Consider the following 21,870-nt stretch of genomic DNA (forward strand, 5'->3'; position numbering starts at 1 on the left):
AAAAAAAATTGCCTTTTCTCATTTACATATCCCACAGACAGTCTGGCGGGGTCTCGGGAGCCCCACCCGCAGCTTCCAGCCCCGCTACCCCGGCGCTCCCGGATGGCAGCGCCCGTGCGGACTCGGTCCGGAGCCTGTGCCTGGCAGAGCCGTGAGAGGCAGCGCGTCCCGGGCAGCCTGTGCCCAAACCAGGCATTGCTCTCCGTCCTGTAACTCCCTGCAGTTAGAGAAAAAACAGTGCATCCCCAGTGCATCCGCAGTGCATCTCCAATGCAGCCCCAGTACAGTCCCAGTCCCAGTACAGTCCCAGTACAGCCCCAGTGCAGTCCCAGGGCATCCCCAGTACAGTCCCAATACAGTCCCAGTACACCACCGGCCCCCCATGTCCTGGACCTTCTGTTCACACTCAGGGGAAGGGCAGATGCTCTGGAGTGGGATGGGGAGAAGGGAGGCAGCTTTTTTCCTGCAGCATCTATTCCTTACTCCTGGAGTAACTCCACTGTCAGCTCTCCCTGGCTGAGCAGAGCAGCTCTTTATTCCTGCATGGTTTGATTTGCTTCCCTTTGCATGCAAAGAATCCCAGAATGGTTTGGGTTGTGAGGGACCTTTAAGCCCTTAAAGCCCATCTCATCCCACCCCTGCCATGGCAGGGACACCTCCCACTGTCCCAGGCTGCTCCAAGCCCTGTCCAGCCTGGCCTTGGGCACTGCCAGGGATCCAGGGGCAGCCACAGCTGCTCTGGGCACCCTGTGCCAGGGCCTGCCCACCTGCCAGGGAACAATTCCTCATTCCCAATATCCCACCCAGTCCTGCCCTGTGGCAGTGGGAGCCATTCCCTGTGTCCTGTCCCTGCAGGCCTTGTCCCCAGTCCCGCTGCAGCTCTCCTGGAGCCCCTTCAGGCCCCAAAAGGGGCTCTGAGGTGTCCCTGGAACCTCCTCCTGTCCAGGTGAGCAGGCCCAGCTGTGCCAGGCTGGCTCCAGAGCAGAGGGGCCCCCTCCCTTGCAGCATCTCCATGGCTCCTCTGGCTCCAACAGGTCCATGTCCTTCCTGTGGTGGGGACACATTTTTATATCTACAATCAACACACAGTCCTGCCCCTTCAGCCTGAAACACCTGCCTTGCACCCACCCTGCCCCAGCAACCCCCTGCTTTCCCTGTCCCACAGCTTTGCCAGCAGCTGAGGGACACGACTGGCACATTCCAGGCTGCAGAATCCACTGTCAGGGTCTGTGTGTGCTGCCCTGGGACACCACAGGCTCTGCAGCCACCTGCCCAGCTCAGCCCCATGGCAGCAGATCCGGCTCTGCCCCCAGCACAGCACAGCGTGGGGGTGATCTGGGGGTGCTCCCCAAATCCTGCTGGGCTGGGAGAGCTGGAGGTTCTCCCCACACTCTGCTGGAGGGGGAGAGCTGGAGATTCTCCCCACACCCTGCTCCGGGTCCCCCCCCGGGAGCCGCAGGTGCGCTGGGTGAGAGGAGCGGGGGCAGCTCCCGCCTGGCCCGGTGCGGATGTGCGGGAGGAGAGCGGATGGAGCCCGGCAGCTGTGCTTACCTAAGCAAGCAGGGATCCCCCCACGAGCAGCTGCCCAAGCACCTTCCCACATCGATTTCCTGCAAAGATTTGCAAAACAAAGGCACAAAAATCCCCTGCAGCACCTCAGCAGGGACACCTCAGGACCCTCCACCCTCCCTCCAGCCTCAGGCTCTTCATTCATCCCCAAAGAAGGGCAGCAGCAAGGCACAGCTGGCAAGAAGTATTTTGGGGGCATAGCAGTGGTTTTTGAGTCAGAAACCCCTGTGCACAAAGGTACACTCAACTAGACAGTCGGGTCTCTGTTAAACTGAAGACACACCTAACAACTAAATATTTTTAAAAATAAATATCATTGTTCCTTAATTACGTTTTAAAATAAATCCTCACTCCAAAGAAAAAGCCATTTGTTCCTTTATGGCCCTTATATATGCATGAATTAGTGGCAGTACATTACATTTTATACACAAGAAAATACAAATGTGAGGGTTTTACCACTCTAGTTTGATGCTTGTGTGAAGCTGCCAATATTAGAGCATCCACCTAGGAGCTCAAACCCCACATGAGGGCCCAGCTGGGCCCACCAGAGAGGAGCCAAACCCCTGGAAAGCCACGTTGAGCCGTTCCTGTGTCCTGCAGAGCTCCAGACAACTTCATAGTATTCCACCTGGGAGACACAATAACATTTTTCCTTCATTTCGCAGTTTTCCAGGGTCTAAACCATCTCCCCACCACGTGGGGTTTTGACCAGAGCAGTGCTGAATTTTGTGGGCACCCAGAAAAGTCCATCTGCAAGGAAACAAGATGGAAAATGAACCTGGGGCTGCACCGAGTTTCCTGTGGCAGCAGCTCAGAGCACCCAGGTTTAGGCATCCAGCACCCACTGGGTGCCAAAGGCTGTTCTTGTTCTCTGTGTCAGGGTCCCAGCTGGGAGCTTGGGGCTCATTCCTTCACCAGCTCAGAGCCTTAGGTAGGTTTTGTTCCTCCATGCCAGTTTCAGACCATGAGGAAAGGGAGGTTATTGAGGGTGCAAGTTGTGACTGCTGTCCCTGACCCTGTGAAAGCCCCAGCTGTGGGGAGTGAGCACGTTATCTCTGAGAAAAGCTGTATTTGAACACAAAATATTGATGTCAGCACTTTTTCAGAGCCACACTCTCACACCAGGGATGGAGGAATGTGATTTGGCATTAACTCTTTCAGCATCTCCCTCTGGATTTGCCAGGGACTGTGCCCAGAATGGGCTTCTGAGGTGCTGGAGCCAGGGTCAGGGGCTCTCCTGGAGATGCATTCCCCAGGCACCTGCACAGGTTTGCTCTGAATGGGCTGCAGGTGTGGCATGGGAAGGGAAGGGAAGGGAAGGGAAGGGAAGGGAAGGGAATACCCCAGTTCTGGGGTGTGGGATAAAGGAAGGCTGGTACCAGAGGGTTGGAAGGGGGAGGTGGACAATGACCCCAGCTCTGGGGGTGCAGAACAAAATCCTGCTTTGCCTTTTCTTTCTCTATTGCAGCTTTAACTCAATGAAAATTTCCCAGGGCACAAAGCAGTTCTGTCTGGATTTGACATTCCCGGTTTGGTTGGGGGCTGTTTGGACACACCAACAGCCACATCCCTGCTGCCGTGTCACCACCACACCAGGACATGCCCCCGTGGCAGGGCGGCCCAGGCAGGAGCCCAGCAGCTGGAGAGAAGGGACAAGGGTCCTCCAGCTGCAACGACATCTCCTTGGCAGGGCAGAGGCACTGACTGTCCTGCGTGGCTCAGCCTTGAGCTGATGTTCTGTGCAGAAAGAAACAATATTGTTTCTGTGCTAAATCTCCTGGCTTTGCTCCCTTCACCAAGCAAATTAGGGTTAAAAATCTGCAATGCATGAGCAAGAGGAGAGGGAGAAGGATGGCTGAGCTGATGGCCAAGTGCTTTCAGGCTCTGTCTGGGACCTGGTCCTGCCCTGCCCCAGCCCTTGGGTGTGCATCCTTCGGGGTTTGTTTGGCTCCTGGCTTTGAACGGGTTTTGAGAGTTTTCTGTCCCCTCACAACTACTTCAGCAGCTGCTGGAGGGGATTTCTTTGTTCCACGATGGAGCTGTTTCCAGGGGAAAGAAAAGTGATTTCTGAAAGCAAGTATCTCTGAGATGCCTTAAGGGTGGGACACAAAATGACGATGGATTTCTGGACGTCAGTGATTCTGGATGAGATTTTAACATACTCCTCCAGCCCCGCAACCCCGTCACCGCCCCGTTCCTCTGATGATTCCAAATTTTTACCATGACACTGAAAGTATCAGCCCGACTTTATGCAGGGAAATGCAGAAGGAAAGTGCAGAGACTGCCCTAGGGCAGAGGCGAAGCTGGCGGCGAGTCCACATTTGCCAGCCCTGGGCTATTGCTGTGACTGAGATTTTCCCTCCCCGGGGCAACAGAATTGTCCAGCACCTTCCACTAACACGTCTGGGAAGTAAATGCTGATTCTCCCAGCTGTGGAAGAAAGCACTTCACACTGCCTAATTGCCTTTTCCATTTGCAGCTGGATCAGCAGCAGCGGCTGCAGCTTTGCCGCCCTCCTGCGCTGCCCGGAGGGGACCCGGCCTCGGGCAGAGCCGCTCCCGGCCCAGGACTGTCACCGACATCTTTTCATAAAAATCCTTTCTTTAGGATTTTTCCCCCTTCTGAGAAGCTGTGGCCTCAGCAACAAAATGTAAACAATGGTTATCTGCTGCTGTGGGATGCAACAGGTGGATTGGTGATTGGTCTTAGGTGAATGTTTGGATTTACTGACCACTCACGGCAGAGCGGAGTCTCACTGTGCTGAGACACAGAACTTTGTTATTCATTCCTTTTCTATTCTTAGCTTAGCTAGCTTCTTAGAACTTTTCTCTCTATTCCTTTTTGTATAGTTATAATGTAATATACATCATAAAATAATAAATCAAGCCTTCTGAACATGTTGTCAACATTCTCACCTCTCTGTTCACCCTGAAGACCCTTGCAAGCTCAGTAACACAGGAGGGAACCCGGCCTCAGGCAGAGCCGCTCCCGGCCCCTGCAGCTCCCAGATCGTGGATGAATCCCCGGGACCGTGGGTGAATCCCCGGGACCGTGGGTGAATCCCCGGGCCCGGGACCGTGGGTGAATCCCCGGGATCGTGGGTGAATCCCCGGGCCCTGCGCTGCTCCCGGGGCTCACCCGGCCCTGCCGCGGTCTCTGTCCCTCCCTAGCGGCGCTGCCGCAGCAGCTCTGAACGAACTGGCTTCCAGAAATGCCAAAAAAATGACATCAGCAAATTCCAGCGCAATGGAATTTGTCAGACAGTTGTGGTAAATCATTTCAACACCACTTTCAATTCTGATAAAATCAGTTCATCTCCACTGATGTGTCTGGGATGTTTTATGAGTGAACTCACGAGACAGCTCACCAGTTGACAATGAATGAGTTCAGCTTTGTCCCAGTGGGAGGTTTTGACCCATCTGGAATGATTTCGTTTGGAGTCTCCATTTCCAAGTGATTTTTGAACCAGCAGTGTAGTTCTCTGGTACTAAAGGGGCATTTTAGAGTGTCAGTAAGGAAATTTGAATTTTCCAGTGCTCTGTTTCCAGCAGAGCTTTTATTATCAAGTTGGTTTCCTTGCTTTGATTGGGAGGGTTGGAGCAGAGACCCTCGAGGTCCCTCCCAGCCTGGGTTACTCTGATTCCATCTCTGGCTAGAGGACATTTCCCTGCATATGAGGTGCCTGTATCCCCATCCTCACCCATGCACACAGCAGAGAATTATCAGTGTGCTTGCAGACCTGTGTGGTAAAGGCCCAGCAACAGGAAACTCAACCCCAAAACACAACCCCAGTACTCCCCAAGGCAGAGGCTCTGCTCAGCAGCCTTGGTGCCCTGAGCTTGGACACTGGTGCTGGTCACACAAGAGGGCTCGCTCCCGTATTCCTAGAGGGAGGGAGGGAGCAGGGAGGAAGAGGAGCTCTCCCTGCGCTGTAGGCTGGGTCAGAGCATTTCCCCCGGTAATTGTAACCTCCCAAGGAGAGTCTGGAAAGGTTTTCAGGGCCAGGAGCCGAAGGCATCCCCCAGGGCAGGGGCTGCAGAGGCAGATCTCCACCACCCCCAGCTCCCTCAGGCCTCGAGGAGCAGGAGCCAGCCCAGGGGCAGCTCTCAGCACCCCCGGGGCAGGAACACAGGGCCCTCCTCTCACCTGCAGCACAGGACACGGCCAGGGGACACACCAACATCAAAACACTGCCTGCATACCTTTAATGACCCCCACGGTTGACCCAGAAAAGCCAGTTGATGTAATCTTTTTGAATTTCAGTAAAGTTTTTGATACTGTCTCTCCCAGGATCCTTCTGGACAAACTGTCCATCCCAGAACTGGATAAACACATCATGGGATGGGTGAGCAACGGGCTCATGGGTCAGGCACAAAGGGTGTCAGTGGCTGGGGTGACATCAGCTGGCACAAGTCACCAGTGAGGTTCTGCAGGGCTCCATCCTTGGTCCTGCGCTCTTCAACAGCTTCGTAAATGTCTTGGATGCAGGACTGGAAGGGACACTGAGTATTTTCACAGACGATGCAAAACTGAGAGGAGCTGCTGACTCCCTCAAAGGCAGGGAGACACCACAGACAGACCTCAGGAAATCAGAGGATCATCACCAAGCATATGCAGCTCAACAAGGGAAAGTGCCAGACCCTGCAAGTGGGATGGGGCAGCCCTGGGTGCAGGGACAGACCGGGGATGAGAGGCTGGAGAGCAGCACCCTGGGAAGGGCCCTGGGGGTCCTGGTCAGTGCAAGTTGGATCTGAGTCCCTGCTGGGTCCTGGCAGCCCCAAGGGCCACCCTGTGCTGGGGGCACCAGGCCCAGGGAGGGATTGTCCCACTCTGCTCTGCCCTGGGGCAGCCTCAGCTCCAGTGCTGGGGGCACTTTGGGCACCACGGGATCAGAAGGACCCAGAGCTGTTGGAGAGTGCCCAGAGGAGGGACACGGAGCTGGGGAAGGGCTTGAGGAGGAGCCATTTGAGGAGCAGCTGTTCAGCCTGCAGGAGACTGAAGAGAGACCTCATGGCAATTACACCTTCCTTGTGAGGGGAACGGGAGGGGCAGACACTGATCTCTCCTCTGGTGACAGTGACAGCCCCCAGGAAATGGGCTGAAGTCATGCTGAGGAGGTTGGGGCTGGGTGTTAGAAAAAGGTTCTATCTCCAGACAGTGGTCAGGCACTGCAACAGGGAATGGTCACAGCACCAAACCTGACAGAGCTCCAGGAGTGCTTGGACATTGCTCTGGGGCACATGAGGTGACTCCTGGGGATGGCTCTGTGCTGGGCAGGGAGTTGCACTTGATGATCTTTGCAGGTCCCTTCCAACTCAGCATATTCTGTGACTCTGTGATTACATTTTCATCATTATTTATTCTTCTAAAGTTGATGTCTCTGGAGCTGACAAGCTGTCACTGCTTGTAACAGCTCTGAATTTGGATAATTTTATCATTCCTATTGTACACGAGAAGCTGGTATTTAGCAAACACTAAAGGTTAAATTTGTACAATGCTGCTCTCGTGCACTGAAAAATCCTAAGAAACCTCGGAGAGTAAAGCTGCTGTGTCCTTACAGCCACTGCAAAGGGGAACAGGGCCCCCTGACTGCTGCTGAAGGCCACAGATGAACAAATAGAGCTCCTTTCTACTTCATCTGCTTTCTCTACTTTTACAGGGCAGCTTGTTGTTTACCTACTGATAGCACTTACAACATCAGTCCTGGGAAGCAAAAGCCTGCAGTTGCCCTGAATTTATGCAGCAATAAACAGGGAATTCAAACACAGGATCAACCATGGTGCAGCTCAGGTCCAGGGAACTGAGTTCCTTTGTGCAAAGAACAGCCAGGGATCAGGCTACTCATCAATTCCTGTGCTACAAAAGATGTTTAAGTGTTGGATTATCTGGACAGCAGGTCCCCAGCACATTTCTGTCCTTAATTCCCAAAGGGAAAAGCCACTTGGAAAACTTCAACATAAAAAAAGCGCCAAGGGATGGGCAGGATGTGAGTGTGGAAGCATCAAGAATCTTGGTTTCTGGAGGGTGAAGGGGAACTCAGAGGAGCTGTGGCTGTCCCATCCCTGGCAGTGTTTAAGACCAGGCTGGACAGGGCTTGGAGCAACCTGGGATAGTGGAAGGAATCCCTGCCTGTGAGAGGGGTGAACAGGATGAGCATTAAGGTCCCTTCCAATCCAAACAACTCCATGGTTCTGTGAACTCACCGTGCCCAACACGGAGGAAATGGCTCTGCCTCCTGCAACAGCCCCTCTCTGCAAACAGATCCCATGCTGCTGCACTCTGCTGACAGCTCCTGCACCTGCAGTCACAAACCACTGAGCCCAGCATCACCCCAGGTACAATTCCCCCCATTTCTGCCTGAGCTGGGATGAGACACAGCTCCAGCTGCTCCCTATCCTGAACAAAATGGCTCCAGCACAAAGAAGAAATTTTGTTACAGATGGACAGGACACATCTGACCCTGGCTGGGCGGGCTGAACACCCTGTTTAGTTACTCCAGGAAAACACTGGCCCTGTTTCTCTCACTGTTCATCTGCTCTCTTTACTTCTACCTTTCTGCAGACCTGGGTGAAAGGAGCCCCTTTCCACAGCACAAAGGAGCTCATGGGCACTAAACCCGCAGACTCCTGCACAGCTTCTCCTGACACAACCCCACACTGCCTGCCAAGGGCAGCCACCCCTCCGCGCTGCTCCCTGTGGGACACTCACACCAACCACAGCAGCACCGTGTGTGAGCAGAGCCCCCACAGCCCCACAGCACAGCCCTGCCCTCCCTGCCAGAGGCCAAGAAGGGAAAAGGAACTCACAGGCAAAGCTGGGAGCCTGCAAGAGCCCTGTGAGGAAGACCACAGCTCGCGGGTCCTGCCATGCTGCAGCCTGGGAAGCACAGGGAAGTCTCCAGTACCTCTGACACACACCCCTGCCCTCCCTGGCAGCTGAGAAGGGGAACAGCTCTGAGCCACACAGGCTCACACATCCTGGCAAATGTCCTGACTGTGATCTGAACAAACACCTTGGCCCTGGGAAATGAGCATCTCTCCCCCATGATCAGGATTGTGCTCCCAGCTCGGATCAGGCTCTTAGCAAACTTCCAAGTGTTTCTTGAGAGCCACTGGATTTGCTGACAGCCTGGGGAGGCTCCCCTGAGGGGTCCTTGTTCTTATCACCACTTCCAAACTAATTTAAGTTTGTGGTGACTGGGAGCCACTCTCAAATACCCTCATTTGAAAGAGCATGCATCCTTCATCCTCCTTCACTCCATGCAATGGTTTTATCTGGGGACAACCCACACCAAGTGCAGTCAGAGCTGGGAACACAGCAGCAGAGGTCCCAGCAGGGATGGCAGCATGTCCCCCACAGCCACACAGTTCTGCTGTTAACTCCAGGGAGGAAAGCTCTAGGTGAAGTGGAAAAGCTCCAGTGAGCAGAGTCCTGGCAGTGCTGGTGCCCATGACAGGGCTGGGCAGCAGCGCCCCTGAACAAGGATGGACACAGCTCCTCACCAAGAACTCAGGGTCTCTGCACCAACTCCTCCAGGCTCAGGGCAGGGAACAGATCCAGGTCCCAGGGAAAATGTTTTGCCAGATTCAGGAGTGGGAGCACACACAAGAACAGTGATGGCAGCACAGAACTTCCCTGGCATTCAAAATGAGGGCTTGGGGGCTTGGGTTGGTTTTTTTTTCCTACAATTACTTGCAAATGCAACAATCACAGACACTTAGAGAAGCTGCACAGCCCTTGGGCCAAGCCAAGCTCCCCTGCTCAGCCCCAGCTCCTGGAGAACAGCTGGGTTTCTCTGGGATGGATGCCTTGAGAAAACAGTTAGCAAAACCAAAATGCTAGAGAAGGCATCCTATCAAAACTAAACCATTTCCCACCAGGCTACAGGAACCCCAGCCCAGAGCAGGAATCAGCACAGCTGCTCAACAGCAACATCAACAATTTAATTGTGTTAAGAGACAAACATATTAACAAAATCCACATTTAAATAAAAAAAATTCCTTGTGCCTGGGCACCTGAGCCAAGCCACTCTCTGTTCACAGCTCTGTGGTGCTGCAGAGTATCCAGAGAGGCTGGGACTGCTACTGGGAGTAACTGCTGTGTAACCTGGCCAGAGCAGAGAGCTGCACGGCAGCCACATGGGAAGGGACATACAAAATAGTTATGAAAAAATATCCATTTTAAATAAAGAACTTACAACAACTTTATAAAAAATATCATGGTTGTCATGTCTCAATTCTAGGAATTATTTTTGAATTCTCAGCATCCTGTTTTCCATCTCACACCACCTCTGCAATCTCTCCAGAGAGCTCTGTTCCTGTCCTGCTCAGTCCAAAGTACCTGAAAATGGAAAAACACATTATAGTCTCAAGAATTAGAAATGCAATTCTCTGAACAAATAAATCTTGTTTACAAACTGGCAAAAGAAAACTTTAAAGTTTAAGCAAATCACACATGAGTAAAACCAAGTCTAGCAAAAAAACCCCAACTACTGCACGTGCCTCAGGGTCCAGCTGAGCCATTCGAAGCCACACTAGGAATTACTGAGGATGGGGAAACAGAGAGCTTTGCAAATGATTCAGTTCTTTCTCTCCTAAGTAGGTTATTACATAAAATACTGAAATCAAGTAGAAACTCACCTTCCAAAAAAGCAAATTCATCAATAGCTTCAATGGCATTATCTGAAAAGCAAATTGAGAACAATCAAAATAGATAAACTAACTCCATATTTGCATATGTTTCAAACTGCAGCATTTGAAATTACATCATAACACAGTTACCAACTTCAAAGAGATTCATTTGTTCTGGAGATGGTGTGTGAAATTATTAGTGTAGTCTTTGGTAGAAGTTTTTCTCTCCCATCTTCAGGGAAAGAAAGAATAAATCCATAATTACTTCAGCACCTGCAGACAGGTGGGCAAATCCCCCATTGGAGCAAGCCTTTGCTAAGAACAGCACAGAACATGGTCCCATACCCAGGTCTTTTCTTTGCAGGGTTTTCCTTTTTCCTTGCTGGGCATACATGTAAGCATCTTTGGCTATGGTTTCAACAAACAGCTCCTGCAAGGCAAAACAGGACAGGTTCACACGGGAGAGGAGAGAGAGAATATCCTGAGGAAAAAGAAAGGTCCTACAAGGCTTCAGGATTAGATCAGAATCTTCATCCTAACATTACCCATTCCTAGTAAGCAGGTCTGAAAATTCCCAAGGATATGGCTGGACAGTGATGCTCAGGACAAGCAGTGAGGGAGAGAGCTGGGAAGCTCCCACATTCTCTGGGAGACCCACTCCACACCCGGGGCTCCCAGGGCACCTTCTGAAGGGGGAAAGGTGTCCTGTGCTCAGCGGATTAATCATGGAATCATTCAGGAGGAGAAATACCTTTAAGATCATTGTGTAAAATGACCACCATCGGCCCAGCACCAACTCCACGTTCACCCCCATCCCCTGTCCCCAAGTGCCACATTGTTTGAACAGTTCCAGGGACGGTAGCTGCCCCGGGGAGCCTGTGCCAGAACTTGACAACTCTCTCCATGAAGGAATTTTCCCAATATCCTAAACCTCCCCTGGCGCAGCCTGAAGCCATTTCCTCTTGTCCTGTGCCTTCCTGCGTGGGGGAAGCGACCGACGTCCCCCGGCTGTGCCCTCCTGGCTGTACAGAGTCACAAGGGCCCCCCGAGCCTCCTCTGCTCCAGGCTGAGCCCCTTCCCAGCCCCTCAGCTGCTCCTGGAGCTCCAGCTCCTTTCCCAGCTCGGGCCGGCCGCAGCCGCCCCGCGGGTCCCTGGGAGAAGGAAAATCCTCCTGGGCAAGACGGAGCAGCATCCCCGCAGCGATCCGGGCCCAGGAGCCGCGGGGCCGCCCCTCACCGTGGCCCGCGCCAGCACGAACACGGCCTCCTGGCTGGCCAGGGTCACGTCCGGGTCCGCCTTCACCAGCGCCTTCACCCGCGCCAGCGGCAGCCGGGCCAGGCGGGCCGGACCCGGGCCCTGCTGCCCCGCGGCCGCCGCCTCCTCCCCGGGCGCCGCCGCCTCCGCGGGCCCCGGCCCCGGCCCCGGCACGGCCGCCGCCGCTGCCATCCCGCCCGAGCGCTGCGCCTGCGCGGGGCCGCGGGGCCGGGCCGGGCTCGGCGGGGCCTCGCTGCATCCTCGGCCGGGCCCCGCGGCGCTGCCGGCCCCGAGCACGGCCCCTCCTCCTCCGCTTCGGGCCGGCGCCAAACAGCGGCTCATGTTCCACTTCATCCCGTCCCCAAACGGCCCCTCATCCTCCGCTTCACCATGTCCCGTAACACAGCCCGCACAGCCCCATCCCGATCCTACCCGCAGGCGGTCCTCGGTGCCTCCCTGGCACTCCCATCCCGGTGTTCCCCACAGACGGCCCTCGGTGCCTCCCTGGCACCCCCGTGCCCCAGCACAGACAGGGACACAGTGCCCGCCCCGTTGCAGCGGCAGGAGCAGTGGGGCAGGTGGGGTGGCCCTCACTGCTGTCTGTCCGTGCTGTGCCCCAGGGTCGGCTCCCCGTGGGTCCCCTGTGGGACCTCCCAGCACCCCCTCTCCATCCCATCTCCAGCTGGTGGGATCAAGTCCCCCAGTGCTCCCCAGGGCACCCACCACCCTCCACAGGACCCCCAGGACCACCTCCCTTGGCCAACAGGTGCCCGCCCCAGCCTTCCCCATGTCCTCAAACTGTGTTTTATCCTTAAACCATCTGCAGGCAGGAGCCGCCTCGGGCACTGCTGGTGGGACGCTGTCCCAAAAGGCTGCAGGGACACACAGATCCTGGAGCAGGGACACCAGCACCAACCTGCAGGCCAGAGCACCCCTGCTAGTGTGTCAGACTGTTCCTGCCTCAGAGGCAGTAAACAGTGACACCAGGACAGTTGGACACTGTGCTGGCCCGACATAGCACCCTGTGTGCACAGCTTCCCCTTGTTTCCCAGAGGAATTAGGCTTTCTAGCCGAGCTCATGTCCGCAGTGAAGAGCCTGATTCCAGGGAGCCACAGGCCCTCACGCAGCTTTTCTGTGCTCCCACAGAGCTCACTGTGCACCCTCTGCACCTCCCCACCCCGCAAGTCCTGTGCAGCTTTGAGACCTGACCTGCAGAGGAATCCTGGGCCACCATGGACAAGGACATTGCCCACCCTCCTGCTCCCATCCCCTCGCATCCTGCAGTTCCCAAAACTGGGGCTCTCCTCTTATGGCCAGCAGGAGTTGGTGGGCTGCAAGTGTCAAACAGCAGCAGAGCCAAACCAGCAGTGTACCAAGAGCTGCTCCTCCTCCTCTTTCTCCTCCTCCTTGTGCGGTCTCACCAAGTCTCATCAGGCAAAAGCAACTTCCTGGCATTGCACACAGCTCCTCACCAGCTGTTAGGAAAGAGCTGCTGGTTTCAAGGCAGGGCACCTCAGAGAGCCTTGTCCAGAATGCTTCAGGTGGTCTTCAGCAAGGAGGTGAGCACGCAGGAAAGCATCCACTGATGGAAGATGGTGAGTAACAACCAGACCTGGGCTAGAGTGGACATGGGGATGGGACACTGGCCATGTGTCCTGGTTGGAAGGGTTTTGGGGATGTCCTTGTGAGGGGCTGGATCTGGCCAACAACCTCACTCCTCCTGAAAGGCAAAGTCCTTCTGTACATCTGAGCTGGATGGAGCTTCAAAGGTGTCTGACCAGTTTCTGGGCTCGGAGGAAGGTTTTCTGGGTGAACTTAGGCTGAATATAAACATCTGTGAAAGGAGGAGGCCACACTCCCACCGAGTCCAGGGGAGCCCCCACCAGCACAAAATGGATTGGAAAACCTGAAACTGATCACAGTGATGGCAGTGCTGTACATCCAAGGACTCTGTGCAAGTCCCAGCTCATGGAACAGGCCCAAAAATGATCATTGCAAACCACCAAATCATTCAGGTGTCAAAAATCCCAACAGCATGTTTGGGAACCTGGAAAACATTGATTTTTCACTAATTTGAGTGAAAGCCCCAGTGCTGATATACAGGAAATGACAAATTCATGCTGCTTCAGCACTGCTATACTGAGTGCTGCATTTGAGGGTTTACCAGGAAAACTGGGGTGTTTACCTGGGGAACTTGCACTTTTGTAAGTCTGTATATATACACTTGATCTATTATGCCTAAAAATATTGCATCAGCTTCTCTCCATATCAGCCGTTCCCTTTCTTTTTATTTTTTCTCTGAAAAAAAAATTATGCAATCACAAACCCAAACTGAAATCCCAGAAGGATAAAAACTCCAAAACCAAAGCATATAGCTCCAGCAAGGCAACCAGCTCCGGTGCAAAGGGACACTGTGGTCCAGGGACAGGGGCATGGGAGCAACATGGGGAGGGTAAAGTGGTCCCTCCCCTCTCACAAGGTCCATCTGAGAAGATTAGGAAGGATGTAGCCCCATCCCGTAGCTTTGTGCCGTGCCTCCAACCTGGCAGTCTTTTTGCAGGAGCCATTCACAGCCTCCTCCTGGCAGCGTTTCTCTGGAGGCTCTAGGGAAGGGTGAATTTGGTAACTGAGGAAGCGAAGCTAAAGGCAGCTCTGTCCTGGCTGTGTGCTCAGTGTGAACCACACAGGAAAGACACATGTCAGGAAAGTAGGGCACTCTGCCGCCCCTTGGCCTTGCTGTGTCTGCCCGCAGCCTGTGCTGGGCGAGGCCCAGCAGGGCCGTCCCTGCTTTTCCTCCAGGAGGGATCCAATGGCCCTGTGCAGCCTCCCCCACCAACTCATCCCGGAAAACAGGACCAGGGCAAGGCAGGTTGCTCCCATCTGATCCCTGGATCTCAGATTCTGCCCTCAGGAGCTTTGCTACTGCCACCCAGTCCTGTGGTGGTGTTATCATCGGGAGGGGAAGGGTTAACAGTCCCTTCTCGGTGGAGCCAGTATCGGATTGCAGGTGGGTTGTGCAGGGTCCCGCGGGGTCTAAGCCGAGGTTTGAGGGGTGTCTCCTATCTGTGACTCACCAGAGGACCATCGGACACATTCCTGTGAGTGTGCAGCAAACCTTTTGTGTTCAGCCTCGGCTGCGAATCCCTGGGATCCATCCAGGCCCTTGTTCTTCAGCCAACATCAGAGGTCACCACGTGTAGTATTGTACGGTGCCCCTGTGGTGAGGAATGATTGGCACCTGACTCCAGTGATTCAGAATGCTGAATAATTGCTTTATTAAAACTATATTATATTACATTATACTATACTATAATAAAGATAATATACTATAAAGAATACTAAAGAAAAACCCATGACTGTCTGTAGACAGTCAGGACACAGCTTTGAGTGATTGGCCAAGGAAACATAACAATCCTCAGCAGAATCAATTGACAAATCCCTTCATGTAAACAATCTTCCTAACACATTCCACATGTGTAAAAACAACAGGAGCAGCAAGTAGAGATAAGAATTGTTTTCTCTTCTTCTCTCAGTGCTTCTCCAGGAAAAAACCCTGTGAGAGAGAGTGATCTCTCTCTCTCTGTTCAGAGAATGTGAATGCCACACAGTCCCTCTGATTTGAAGGTCCTTGGTTGTGGACAGAGGGCAGATCAGACCAAAAGACTCCATGAAAGGTCTCCTGGATGCCCTTGTGGGGTAACCTGGTCCCAGTTTGATGCAGCCCCATGTTGTTTACTCAGATATATTCAGGACCTTTTTGAGCAAAGACCTTGTTTTTTGGAGAAGACTTAGTGTGAGACCATGTTGAAGGAGTACCACATTCCCCACGGGGAATTTTGACTCATTTTCCTCCATGGTGTTTCAACTGGAACTGTTTTTCTTAATGGTTGCAGATGCCTCTGGAGGGGAGAGACGCCGTGGTGAGGCACCTTCGGGCAAAGTTCCAACAGAACAGGAAAGAACCTCCCAAAGGGGGTGGCTGGCCAGAGGGTCACCCTGCAGCCTCTCATGGGCCAGAGCCAGGACAGACCCCTGCCATGGCCTCCAAGGGTGATCCTCCTCCTCAGGAGGCCCCCTGGAGCAGGAGGGACTGCAGCAGGGCCCCCCCAGCTCACAGTGCAGGTCAGAGTTTGGGACAGCACTCACCTCACTCTGCCTGCGAGACCCCGGCGCCAGCGGTGTGTGGGAAGAAGGGGATGGCTGCAGGTGCCAACTCCCACCCAGTGCCTGCAAAGCCAGGAGGAGATGTGTTGAACAAGAGGGTGGAAGCCAGCTCTGATCCTCCCCACAGGAAGGCAGCCCAGCAGACACGGCCGCCTGCCAAAGACAAGGGGGCTCCAGTGGTTCTTGCCAAGGGTGCAGCTGCTGCAGCGCCCCTGCTTGCTGTGGACAGCCCCCAGAGGATGGAGCACCCAGCTCTGCCCCGAAGGAAGCCTCTGCCACATGTCAGGGCACTGGGAGTGAAGCCAGGCAAGCCCCAGCGCCCTCCTGATGTGGATTTGGCAAAGTTCAGAGCAGCTGCACATCCTAGGACGTCCATCTGTCCTGCCACAGAACCACCAAGGAGTGCTCAGCTGGGTATGGCCAGGCACAGAAAAGCCTCTCAGGAAAGGGCACTGCTCATTCAGGAAGGAAAATCTCCCCAGTTAGAGCCTGCAGCTCTTGGGAGATGGAAATACTGGGAGGGCTTATGGGGAGGTGGGGACTTGTATTACCAAAGGGGCTTTTATAAGCAATAGCATGAGGATGAGAATGAGAGAGAAGGAGGGCAGGTGAAGAAACAAAGTGCCCTGTCCCTGGCTGGGCACAAGTGTCCATCTCTGGAATCTTTGTAGGAAGTAAGGTTGGAGTATGTAACTTAAGAGATATTGCCAAATTGGAGTGAGCCCAAGATGGCTGTGGACTGGAGCACATGGAGAAAGAAGGGCTGAGACTCAGGCTTGTTCAGCTGGGAGGAGAGGGAAGAAGGGGAGATGTCACTGCCCACAGCAACCTAATGGGGAGAAAATGGGGCCAGCCTCTTCCCAGAGGTGCCCGGGCAGGCCTGGGGTGATGGGCAGGAGCAGCAGGGGAGTGCCAGTCAGACACTGCCAGAGCCAGGCTGCTGTGGTGCTTTCTCACAGCTGCTCTTCTGCTCATCCACACTACAGTGATGAGAGCTGTTTCAAACGCCATTTCTTGCTTGGTTTCTCTAACCATGAGAGTAGACTTCCCTTCCTTTCCTTAAGACAACTGAAAAATTGAGCTGGTCTATGTTATAATTAAAAGGTGTTATCAGGGCTGGCCATGCTGTTGTGCTGGGAGATTCTCACATGACTGGCTACAGGTATTTATTTGTCTCATGGGTCCTGAGGCAAGCTGCAACATCTAGAATCACACGTTGCCTTGATTTGATACTTTTTGTTAATTTTTAGGGCACTCTTATGATTTTTAGGGCCAAGTATTTGATTGTGTATTACTTGGTACTGTAAAGCAGCAGAGATTTGATGTTGTACTCAGGACTTTGTGCCCATTTTTGGTTGGTCTGGTTGACCAGGCTGGAGACAGGGCTTGTGATACAAATAAGGGCTTGTTAGCAGGGGTGTGGCCATGCTGGCAATCCTAAAAGGAGCAGCAGTATCTTCTGACTGATGATGCTCCTGAGCATATGGACATATCCAGGACTTGCCCTGACTCTGGTACCTATCTGAAATTTAGGGGTTTTCCACATTCATGATACCTGTTCTGGCCTCTTCCCCTCTCATTCCATCATTTGTCCAGAAAAAAGTAACATTAGAAATATGCAAACAGGAAAATACATAATCAGGGTCCTCAGTGAGGAACCTGATGAGCTGTGCACTGGTGTGCTGGAAGAAAATCCCTGGATGAGCTATGGAGTAAAAAACTCCTTGCTCTATCAAGATGTGTAGTCAGTTTTATCTCCCCACCTCCTCCTGCACTGAATCCAGCCCAGAGTGGCTCTCACCTCAGGGTGGCTGATAGAGCTGAGGAGAAAATATGAAATAATCCCTCCCTGCTCCCTCCTGCTCTGTTGTTTGTCACAGGTCACCTGCAACCAGGCTGTGCTGCACCAGTGCCTGCACGGGTCCCACTGCAGGATGCTCCGAGTGCCACGGGGTAAGGACTGAGGCAGCCCTGCTGCTCCAGGCTGTGCCAAGCCCCTGGGAAGGGCACAAGATGTGACAGCAAGAGGATGTTTGGGTTTTCCTGCCTGCTGCTAGAGCCCAGGGTGTGGAAGCAGCTCCCACAGTGTGAAGTATGGCCATGCCTTGGGGCTATGTTACCTCACTGTGGCCATTGCACGCTGCTGCCTGTCCACATCCAGCTATGTGAGGAGCTGCTGGCACAGGGCATGGGGCTGCTGTCCAGCTCTGGCCCAGAGCCAGGGCCAGTCCATGGCCAGCCCAATCCTCCTCCTGATTCTGCCCTCAGCCCCCACTGCAGCAGCACCTCCTGACCGTGCTCTGCCTCCCCGCAGGGATGAAGATGAGATATACGATGATGTTGAGTCTGTTGAGCTGGCCAGGAGAAGCCCAGGCCTCCTGCTGCCTTCTGTGTCCCAGCTGTCTGTGTGTCCCTGCCCCAGAGGAGGTGAGTACAGCTTGGATGCTGTTTGGGGTGAGACCTGCAGCTGCAAGAGCTGTGAGGCCCCAGTGAGCCATGGGCAGCAGCAGGGTCTGTGCTGAGCCTGCTGCTCCCCACAGCAGGGCAGTGGGCTCCTCTTGTAAATGGGCACAGGAAGCCCTGATCCCCCCACACCTGGGGGCAAACTCAGGATTTGGTCCCAGGAGGAGAGAGCTCTTGCTGCTCTTTGTGTCCTGCTTTGGGAAGTGTTTCCAACTCACAGCAGCCTCATGGCAGCACTCTCCCCGGGTTTGGTTTTACAGGTGGAAATGCTGGCCGAGCCTCTAACAGGGTTACCTTGCTGGCAGCTACGCAGAGGTAAAGGGACTTTTTTACTCTTTCTAAGGGTCCCAAAATGGCCAGGGCTCCTTGCTGCTCTGACAAAGCTGCTGCTTCAGTGTTCTCTGCTGGGCTTGCAATAGGAAAGTCTGTGGTGAAGAGCACAAGCTGCAGGCTGCACACCTTGGCCTGAGAGCCTCCACAGCCCCAGGGCTGGTGCAGGGAAATGCAGTGGGGGGCAGCCAGCAAGGAGAAGGGGATGGGAGGGGAGCAGAGCATGGGATGGGGTCATCTGAACCTTTCCTTGGCTTTCAATGGCTGCAGAGAATCCCAGGTCTCCCAAAAGATGAAGACCATGACACTCAAGGCATGCAAGAAGGAAGAGAAGATGGACAGGGGGTTTCAGAAGAAATTCAAGGTGAGCAGCAGTGAGTGATCACTTTTCCCTTTGAGCTTCTTCTCCCCTTCTGGGAAGGGTGCAGTGCAATGGCAGAAAGGAGCTGTGCTCCTCAGGGACCAGTGATACCTGGATCACACCCTGCCTTGTTCCCCCAGGTCACACCTGCCCCGTTCCCCCAGATCAGAGCAGTCCCACAGACCATTTGGCCAGAGAGGAATCTGTTCTTTTTCAAGGAGGGAGAGCGGTCAGACCTGCCTGACTCAGCTCCCCATGGGCTCTGCTGTTTGTGTTTCAGTTCGAAGGCAGCATCAAAGTCCTGACTCAGATGATGGTCGACCCTGCAGCGACAGAGAAGAGGGGCGGAGCGAAGAACCTGCCACTGAGACCGGGAGAAATCCTTGATGTCATTCAGTTCACAAATCAGGAGCAAATCCTCTGCCGGAACAGCCAGAGGAGGTGTAAGTCTGCAGGGGGATGGGGCTGGCCCACAGCAGGGAGCACAGCACAGTTTTGGGAAGAAGCTGCTTCGTGCAAACATCCCCTGACAGACCTGCTGACAGATCTCCTCCACCTGTTAGACAGATCTGACAGGTACCCTGCTATCCTGAGAAGGTTCCCACTTTTCTCTGCACAAATATCCTGCTCTTCCTTCCACTCAGCAGCAGCATTTCTGCTGTGAGCTGGGCTTGTCCTTTCCCTCTGCTAGAGGCCTTTGCAGTCCTCGAAGCCTCCAGGTGGAATGGGCTGGAGATTGCTCAGGCAGAGGGGAAGGGTTCAGGCTGCCATTCAGCCTGGCAGCTCCTTCCTGACTCTGCCCAGAGCAGGTTCCTGCTGAGGGTCCAGCTGGGCTGCCCAGAGCTGGATTCCTTCTTGTCCCAGCTCTTTCTGGGAATGTGAGGTGTTGCTAAACCCCGGGCAGGTGCTGGGGTGATTCCTGCTCATGCCCTGGTTCCCAGCACAACCTGACATGTTTTTCTTCACTCTGTTGCAGATGGCTACGTGCCCCGGGCCGTGATGCTGCCTCTGTGAGTACCCTTTCCCAGCCCCTTCATCTCCACTCCATCAGCTACATCAGCTGCTCCATGAGTGGCCAGTACCAAACTAGTCCTGGCTGACAACTCAAAACTACCCAGCTCAGGCTGGGACCATAAGCCTAACACCAGCAGGTGCCCCTGGGCTGGAATCTGCCATTTCTGGTGTCAGGAGACATTCTGTCACTGGAACACTGGAGGCACTCCCCAGGCTGTGGTCCCTCGTGTGGGACCTGCCCAGACACTGCTCAGGGGCTGCTGCTGGGGCAGGATGAGGGTGCAGCCCCTCTGCAGAGCTGGGTCTGCAGCTCCTGGCAGCCTGGGATGAAGCCACCATCCTGAGAGGGGCCAGAGTCACCTTAACCCCACTCCAGATGGTCCCAGCCATGCAGGGAGAGCACAGCATGGGAGGGGGAAACGGGGCTGCAGGGGGACACCAGAGTCCACAGACAGGTCAGGAGGAGCTGAGACAGACCAGGCTGCAGGAGCTGACCCTTGCCTCAGGGTTGGGAGATGGTGGAACATGGGACACCACACTGCCCACAGCACCCTGTCTTTGTGCTTGCAGGGACACTGACATCTATGATGACGTTGAGATTTATGGTAGGTGCACAGAACTGCTGCCATACCCCTTCACTGGCCACAGTTAGCACCACACCAAGCACCAGGATTCCCCTCCTCCTGACCCTTTGCTGTTTTGCTGCCTTCCCTCTCTCTCTTCCCTCTGTGTAATTCCTCTTCCTCTCCCTGAGGTATCCTTTACTTACTCACAGTTCCCTAAAAGTCTTCATGTTTCTCTGTTCCCAATTATTTGGACTCCTCTGCACCCTGTTCTCAGCTTGCTCCCTCCACTTGCTGCGAGCCCCAGGGCCCCTTCAGTGTCCTTTGAGGTGTCCCTGATCCCCCAGAGAACTCAGACTTCCCTTTCCTGAGCAGTTACTCTCTCCTGACATGCAAACTCCATCCCTGGCTGGCAGTTAGCTCTGAAGATGGAGCTGAATAGAGACAACTGGATTTCAGCTGTGCTCACAAGAACACACTTTCCCTAATTCTGGCAGGCTGAGCCAACCACGCTGAGGCCAAAGGCACAGGACAGCACCACAGAGACCCCAAGGGCTGAAACACGAAGAGCACCAGACACCAGGCTCCTTTTGGGAAGGAGTTCTGCTTCCTCTGAGACTGCAAAACCACCGTGTCCCTGCCAGAACAGAACAGTAGCATGGCTGCTCAGCCCCTGGGGATGCACAGATCCTGTCCCATGGGGCAGGGGGCCCCAGATCCTCAAGTCACACCATCACTGTAGCTCTGTTTGGTCTGTGTAAAATATAGCCATGGTTCAACAGGGTTTTATGGATGGTTGTGGGTTTTATGGCCCTTTTTTTGGGGGGGGGGGGGATGAGGTGAGGAGAGAGGGGTAAAATCAGGCCCATAAAGGTTTTAATATTATCCCATTCCCAGAGCATCTTCAGCCTGGGACCCACCTGCCCTTTCATTCTGCATCACACTCTGGCCCCAGTGGCACTCGTGGCCTGAACCAGAGGCAAACTGAACACAGAAATACTCTAAAATATCATGAATTATGGACCAGGTGCTCCAGCAGCATCTCATGGCCATGGGGCAGCTTCCCTGGGGAGCTGGCAGGAGGTTGGATCCGTTGGGGCAGGTATTTGTGTGGGAATGTTCAGCATCACCTGTTGGTGCCTTGGGCTGTGCCTGCAGATGCTGTGTGAGGTTCCCTCATTCACTGAAAGTTTCCCTTTGCTGACCCTGCCCTCATGAAGCCCTCACAGATAGGGGCACGACTGGGGTGCACTCACAGCCAGTGGGGAGCACAAATCTAGTGCAGGACCCAGATCTGTGGCAGGATCCACTTTTGGTGGATCAGGAACAGCGAGAAGTTCTGGGGCTGAGTCCCTGCTCTCAGTCTGCACACTGGCCCCCATCCCCGGGGCTGGAGGGTTAAACTGGGAGGGTTCAGCACCTCACGGCGGGATGCCAAGCCCAGATTAACCCGTTGAAGACGTCACTTTCCATTATGGGAAAGGCTCCCAAATATCCCTGAAGCTTTTGGTTGTGGGGATT

General features: G+C 54.2%; 2 protein-coding genes across 2 annotated transcripts; one reads left to right on the forward strand and one right to left on the reverse strand.

Annotated features, from left to right (window-relative positions):
• Positions 1 to 9,491: 9,491 nt before the first annotated feature.
• Positions 9,492 to 11,807, reverse strand: POLE4 (DNA polymerase epsilon 4, accessory subunit). The gene is made up of 4 exons (XM_064733977.1): positions 11,436 to 11,807; positions 10,545 to 10,629; positions 10,209 to 10,250; positions 9,492 to 9,909 (listed from the first exon to the last, which is right to left on the reverse strand). The coding sequence occupies exons 1-4, from the start codon at positions 11,805 to 11,807 to the stop codon at positions 9,896 to 9,898; spliced, it is 513 nt and encodes a 170-aa protein (XP_064590047.1). The 3' UTR covers positions 9,492 to 9,895.
• Positions 11,808 to 12,879: 1,072 nt separating this feature from the next.
• PRAM1 (PML-RARA regulated adaptor molecule 1) lies at positions 12,880 to 21,133 on the forward strand. The gene is made up of 9 exons (XM_064734169.1): positions 12,880 to 13,049; positions 17,499 to 17,571; positions 17,933 to 18,045; positions 18,342 to 18,396; positions 18,682 to 18,775; positions 19,053 to 19,215; positions 19,749 to 19,782; positions 20,357 to 20,391; positions 20,847 to 21,133. The coding sequence occupies exons 1-9, from the start codon at positions 13,040 to 13,042 to the stop codon at positions 20,849 to 20,851; spliced, it is 582 nt and encodes a 193-aa protein (XP_064590239.1). The 5' UTR covers positions 12,880 to 13,039; the 3' UTR covers positions 20,852 to 21,133.
• The last annotated feature ends 737 nt before the right edge of the window (positions 21,134 to 21,870 follow it).

This window comes from Zonotrichia leucophrys, chromosome 28 (genome assembly GCF_028769735.1).
Source record: "Zonotrichia leucophrys gambelii isolate GWCS_2022_RI chromosome 28, RI_Zleu_2.0, whole genome shotgun sequence".
NCBI classification, from domain to species: domain Eukaryota; kingdom Metazoa; phylum Chordata; class Aves; order Passeriformes; family Passerellidae; genus Zonotrichia; species Zonotrichia leucophrys.

Bases quoted from the DNA above. Each gene is read 5' to 3' on its own strand.
- PRAM1 (XM_064734169.1), top strand. The intron at 17,572-17,932 runs GTAAGGACTGAG...GCCTCCCCGCAG, and splicing joins GATGCTCCGAGTGCCACGGG to GGATGAAGATGAGATATACG. The intron at 19,783-20,356 runs GTGAGTACCCTT...TTGTGCTTGCAG, and splicing joins CGGGCCGTGATGCTGCCTCT to GGACACTGACATCTATGATG.
- POLE4 (XM_064733977.1), bottom strand. From the start codon at position 11,807: ATGAAGTGGAACATGAGCCGCTGTTTGGCGCCGGCCCGAAGCGGAGGA. The intron at 10,630-11,435 runs GTGAGGGGCGGC...TTTGCCTTGCAG, and splicing joins TCGTGCTGGCGCGGGCCACG to GAGCTGTTTGTTGAAACCAT. The intron at 10,251-10,544 runs GTATGGGACCAT...TTTGCTTTTCAG, and splicing joins CCTGCAAAGAAAAGACCTGG to ATAATGCCATTGAAGCTATT.